A 6,000-nucleotide genomic window follows, 5' to 3' on the forward strand; every position below is an offset into this window, starting at 1 on the left:
ACTGGTGGCGATCGAGTTGATTTTATTTCAAAAAGGTTAACAGAAAGCCATTTAGATATGTCAAAGTTATCTCATCAACTGCTTTACCAAGGACAACGTTTGCGGCTCCAAAACAATCCAGAGCGTTGGGATTTCGCCAGGCCATTGGTATAATGTGCATACATGCTAATAAAATAATCGATCCTCATTTTGATTCGTGATATAGTTTTTGTATGTTTATTCTTGCCCGATTCTGTTTACAAGATCTGGAAAACTGTTATGTAAATGATTCGATTCATGAACATGAAATATAAACTACTTTCATGTTAACACGGGGAATTTGTTTATAACCTGTTTCGCTTCACTATTTTTTATGGGTAATGGTGTTAAATATCTCGCATCTGGAATGTAACTGGAAACATAACCACATCATAGACAATTTTTTGTCCACAGTTACATATAAATAAGATTAGAAAACTGCACATTGCATGTAATTATACGATATATAGTGATAATGTGTTACAACAGTTTGAACATAACCAGGTCAGATTCAACAGAAACACGCTAACAGTTCACCATAGTACAGATAACCATAAAAGTAAATAAAGACATCACAATCTGGTATTTTACCAAAAAATTTTCAGTGTGGACCTAAAACTATAGATTAAGGATCACATCCAATTACGTCCACTTTGACATGCGGTTGGTACGTAAATCGTACTGCATTTTCACACCTTGTTTTAAAAAATCAATAAAGATGGTTGTATGCTGATAATATTATATCATGGATCAATACAAAAAATTTTGAAAATCTGTATATGATATAAACCAGATATTAGAAATGCACATATCAACAATACCCTAAAATAACACTGTTAATGAAAAGAGATTTACTAACCAACCAAAAAGATATTGATGAAAATCGTGCCATTTTTTAATTTTTTAGCATAAAACTATAACTTTTACGATAAAAAAAATTAATTCTTTAAAGGCTCAAATTTTTCTTACAAATAAAAACGTGACAGAACTTCTATTATAAAATTGAAATTCATACAGTTTTTCTTTGAATATGTTGACGTTCGGTGTCTGAAAACTGAAACCTTTTGAGATGAGTTCTGTCAAAATTCATTTCATAAGAAATGAGGACTTCCCATATTCTTAGGTATACTTTACTTCCATACTGACATGAACATGTGTCAAGATAAAAATCGAACACTTCAGTCCAAACCATCAAGGGAGTCTTTTTACTTACATGCCATTCAAATTACGAGCTCATTTGCTATTTTTTCCCCATGAACTGCCCTTTTTACGTTAGTATGTTGTTTTTTAGAAGTTCATTACTCGTGGTGCTTATTGCTTACGTTAGTATGTTGGTTTTTTTTTTACAGTAGTTTCCCATTGTAGGGTTAAAACATGCCAATCAAATTACTTGCTCATATTTTTCCTTTATTCTTCCGCTTACTGGTATCGTCGGAATTGTTTGTTTTACTGAATTTTCTTATTGTTGAGTTATTACCTTTAAACACGCTAGAATACGTGATGTTGTGAGGTCGTTTGCTCTGAGGTAATCACTGATTTTTTCAAAATAAAAAAAATCCTGACGTTGATGAATTTGATTTTTTTTTTCGATGATTACTCACGTTGAAAGAAAGATTTATGACGTATGGAACAATATACGATTTAAAGGAAGTTATAAACACTAATCAAGGTGTACAATAAAATACACTTGTCTGTTAACAGCACCGGATTGATGGTATAAGACACGAAGTTTTTAGATGAATATTTCTTTACTACGCATTCCGTTTTTTTTTTATTTATTCAACTTTGTTTACGTGAACGAATTATTGTCACAAAAATATTTTTTTATCATCTGTCGCTTCACATTGATAATAAGGATAATCACTTACCATTCTGACAGAGGATTTACTCATTGAAAGAATACACAGATGCACCTACATAAACAAAGGTACCTACATAAACAAAGGCAAGATAAATATTCGAAAAATCTGCCTTACAGAAGACAGTTTTATAGCCATATTTGTTGCTTGTGCAGGAAATAGTTGGCAATATTGTGTTACCGATATCAGCAGCACTAGCACCATTTAGTAATCTTGCATGCTTCTGATAAGATATTCCCACTTACCTCCCACTTACTATTGGGATGTTTATCTAATTTATTACATCTGCCGCCTCGTCGCCTTCCTTAAAAGGTGTTTTAAATGGTCTGTGATAAACTATGATACCAATACTGCTGTCAAAAGTCCTATAACCAAACAACATCTCCGACTTTACAATGAAGATGAGATAGGTGATATATGACATATTTTGTGGCAGCCATTAACTTAACAACATGTATGTATATCATATCGCATCGAATAAAACATTTTTTACCCACATTAAATCAGTCTAATAAAATATCCATGAGAACGTGTTTGAATTCTTAATGAAATTACCAATACAACAGGAAAGTTTGATACTATAGAGTTCTGCAAGTTATTCACTATATTGTTCATTTCAGAGTTGCCATTTTTCATTCATCTGTTGAGGTTTACATCATATTGAACATATATAACCCACACAGAAATAAAAATAAACAATCGAATGTTATAAAGTCAAAACCAATTTTCAGAATTTAAAATGATGTTCTCTGGAGATGATTTAAAATAACTTCACGTGAATTAATTTAATGTGGTTAAAGGCCTATTGGGTACCAAAAGAAACATCGAATTTGAATGTCAACCTGAAAGTCAGTTAGATGAAATTTCAAAAATAGATTCTATTTCTAAAATAATCTGTTTCTTAAAACTGATCAGTGATTCTGAAAAGGACATAAGGTTAAAATATTTGTAGTTTGAAAGATACCAGCAAATAACTCTGTTTTCAAGAAAATTGGTCGAATAAACTTAAGCACGAAAATTGCACATCAATCAAATTTGCATCACCACCATCCAGTAACATGCATTTTTGTACGCACTGCAGTAAAGAAAAACAAAGAAAGTTGATGTTTTTTTTTTCATTCAAATTCATACATTAAATTGACAAAACCTGGAATGTTGCATTCCCATTTTCTCGTATTGCTTAACTTGTGAAGACGGTCAAAGCTTGTGAATGTTGGGAGAGCTTAGCTTCGTTAGTACGAATTTTAACGTGGGATGTTAAACGTCTGTCGGCTGTGCCTAGACCATTCAATAACATGAGAATATATTATAAGGGAAGTAACCGCATTAATACTTGACGGTATGAATGACACACGAATTTAATCGACAACAAGATTTCTAATATTTTATTCAGGTAAATTCTACAACCCCTTTGTACTTTTACCTTACAAAGTAGCTTTTAATGGTGCAAAATCTGGTCGGTAAGTGAAAGTGAAATAGCTTGCTATTCCGAATCATATTGTGCTCAGAGATCCATACTGTAGTTTTGCAAGTTTATGGACGTATTTACTGCACTAAATAACAACATGTAGCAATGGAATGCGTATAGTACAAAAGTGCAAATGGTTGCCCCAACTGCACATGATTATGACGTTAATGGAGAGCTTCAAGATAATTCAAATATGATTTCACCTATATGATACAGATCTACACAGATAAGATAATAATTAAAAGGTCATCTTTCAAAACAAACAGAATGCAGATAATGCATGTAATTTTATAGGTCACGGGAATGTCATTTACCTTTCACAATAGTCATGTCAAATATCATAATCCGTGTGACGGTACAATGCAGTCGCTGAGACAAAAAAAGACATGACCAATAGAGTGACGAATCATTGGGTGAAGGGGTTGAGTAGGATCCACAGAACTGTCAATTAGGACTTGTTAAATAATAACTTTTTGGAGGCTAAAACCGGACCAGCCCTGTTGTATGTGCCCGCCGTAGAAACGCTACTGGGCCAATATGGGCGTCTCTCGTTAAAAAAAAAACATTTGATCATACTTGTTATATAATACAACATTTAGTACAAGCAAGATCGATCGCAAACTGTTGCAAATGAGAATGAATAATATAAACCCCCTTTTTTTTATTCATTGAGCACAAACCACTGATATTCAATCTTTACGTAGGTATTCGGACTACCTTACTAAATTCCAGTGTTGTTTAACTTTTGTCGAGGCTTACCAAAACTTCAAAAATGGCAAGCAGGGTGGTTCTTTTATCTATGGACGGAAGTAAGCATTCCTCATTTGCATTTGATTGTAAGTATGTTTTATTAATCTTTTACCTATGAATTTGTGAGTTAAATGAAATATTGCATACTATTAAATATGTCATGAAAGTTGACTGAAGTCTCGACAGTCGAGTTGTGTACATCTAAATATATGTTGGCTACCGTAAATTTAGCTGTCTGCTTTAAATTGTGCACTGAACGATATTGTACGTTTATAGTCCGCTACTATCATTTTCTGAACCATATATTTCCATTCTGAAAAAAAAACATGGCTGTAACTAAAAGATGCTGGTCGGAAAGGGCTAACATGATAATATTTGCTAGTAGTTTGGGTGGATTTCTTCTGAAGTGTTTAGAAAGTTTTGTTGTTCCGATATCTCACTATATGACGTTGACTGCCTATAAACCCCATCAGCATGAGAATATCAGCATTATGCCATTATTTCTTTATGTCAATCAACAGGGTACCTAAAGCATATACGAAGAGATGGCGATAAGGTTTTGATCGGATATTGTCCCCAGTTTGATTCCTTGTCCAGATCTTCTTCTGGTAAGATTTTATATGATTTGCATAGCCCTCTCGATTTCGTAGTTTTTTTGACGCTAAATAGCCACCAAATAGCCATTTGAATCGGGGCCATAAGGGATCATTAGTAGTGGCAACCACTACTTATAATGTTGACTACCTCTGTTGGATGCTACACATCAGTAAATATTTCCTTACGACAGATTTACAACGTGGGTAAATATTGTGTCTAGTCCCCTATTGTTATTGAGGTCTTTTGGTTCTTTGGTTTGAGTAATTGCCCTTGACTTACCAATTCCCTGCTGGAAAAAAGATTGTCAAGTTTTCTGTTTGATATTTGTATAGGATTGATGACTGGCAATCCACAATATATGTCCGATATGATAACTGAAGAAGAACTTGGAGTACAAAAATTGATCAAGGCATTCGAAGATCTCCTGAAAGAAAAGTCGGTGAGTGTAAATTTAATATTAGGTACCATTGTATTTACCAGCAAGTGCAAAATCACGTATTATGATCATCACCAGATAATGTGAATTGTATAGTTACTTCCCTTGGTACCTTTCAACGTTGGGACTAGTGAACCGGATTCACGAAAGCATCAATAAAGTTGTTTCATTACTTCAGAATAATAAATTGTTCTGTATCCGCATCAGCAGTAAAACGAAAGCAGCTGAAAATTAAGATGTAATAAAGAATTCAACATTTCAGCTGGACGGAAAGGTACTTCGACTATCCGGATCCGATCCTGGACACGCTATAGTTAAAGCTGCAGAAGAGAATGGTGCAACCATGATAATAACCGGATGTCGTGGATTAGGGAAGGTTCGAAGAACTCTTATGGGAAGTGTTAGCACTTATGTTACTCACCATTCGCATGTTCCCGTATTGATATGCCGACATGAATAACTGTCATATTTGGTAACCTGATCAAGATAGCTAATCAGAGACATTTGTGCGCGTCCTATTCAAAACATAAACACATGTATCCCATTTTTTTGGGGTAGAATAAATAGCATAACCTAAAAAGGGAGCCTTGATGTGCTCAAATATCTGTGCTCAACTTTAGTAGTTTATATATAATGGGTTTTTTAAAACAGATTTCTGTGTAAACAATGTTATTCGGAAATACATCAAATAAAGTATTTTATGAAAAAGATTGGGTAACTGGTTTCGCCTTTAATACCCCTCTCTTTGAACACGTTGTTTAAATGATGACATTTCTATATATCGGGTGTTTCCCCGAAAACCGGCCCAAAGTTCGATGGGTCGTATCTAAGCTGTTGATAAACTGATCTCTTTCAAAATTCTCATAGATATA

At 33.8% G+C, this 6,000-nt stretch overlaps 1 protein-coding gene across 1 annotated transcript; it reads left to right on the plus strand.

Moving 5' to 3' along the window:
- Positions 1 to 4,117: 4,117 nt before the first annotated feature.
- On the plus strand, positions 4,118 to 5,588 carry LOTGIDRAFT_166166 (hypothetical protein; the record flags this gene model as incomplete). Its single annotated transcript, XM_009063221.1, has 4 exons — positions 4,118 to 4,181; positions 4,617 to 4,703; positions 5,025 to 5,131; positions 5,391 to 5,588. 4 exons carry the CDS (start codon positions 4,118 to 4,120, stop codon positions 5,586 to 5,588), a joined length of 456 nt encoding a protein of 151 aa, XP_009061469.1.
- Between the last annotated feature and the right edge of the window lie 412 nt (positions 5,589 to 6,000).

The sequence above is a fragment of the Lottia gigantea genome (assembly GCF_000327385.1).
Source record: "Lottia gigantea unplaced genomic scaffold LOTGIsca_56, whole genome shotgun sequence".
In the NCBI taxonomy this organism is placed as follows: domain Eukaryota; kingdom Metazoa; phylum Mollusca; class Gastropoda; family Lottiidae; genus Lottia; species Lottia gigantea.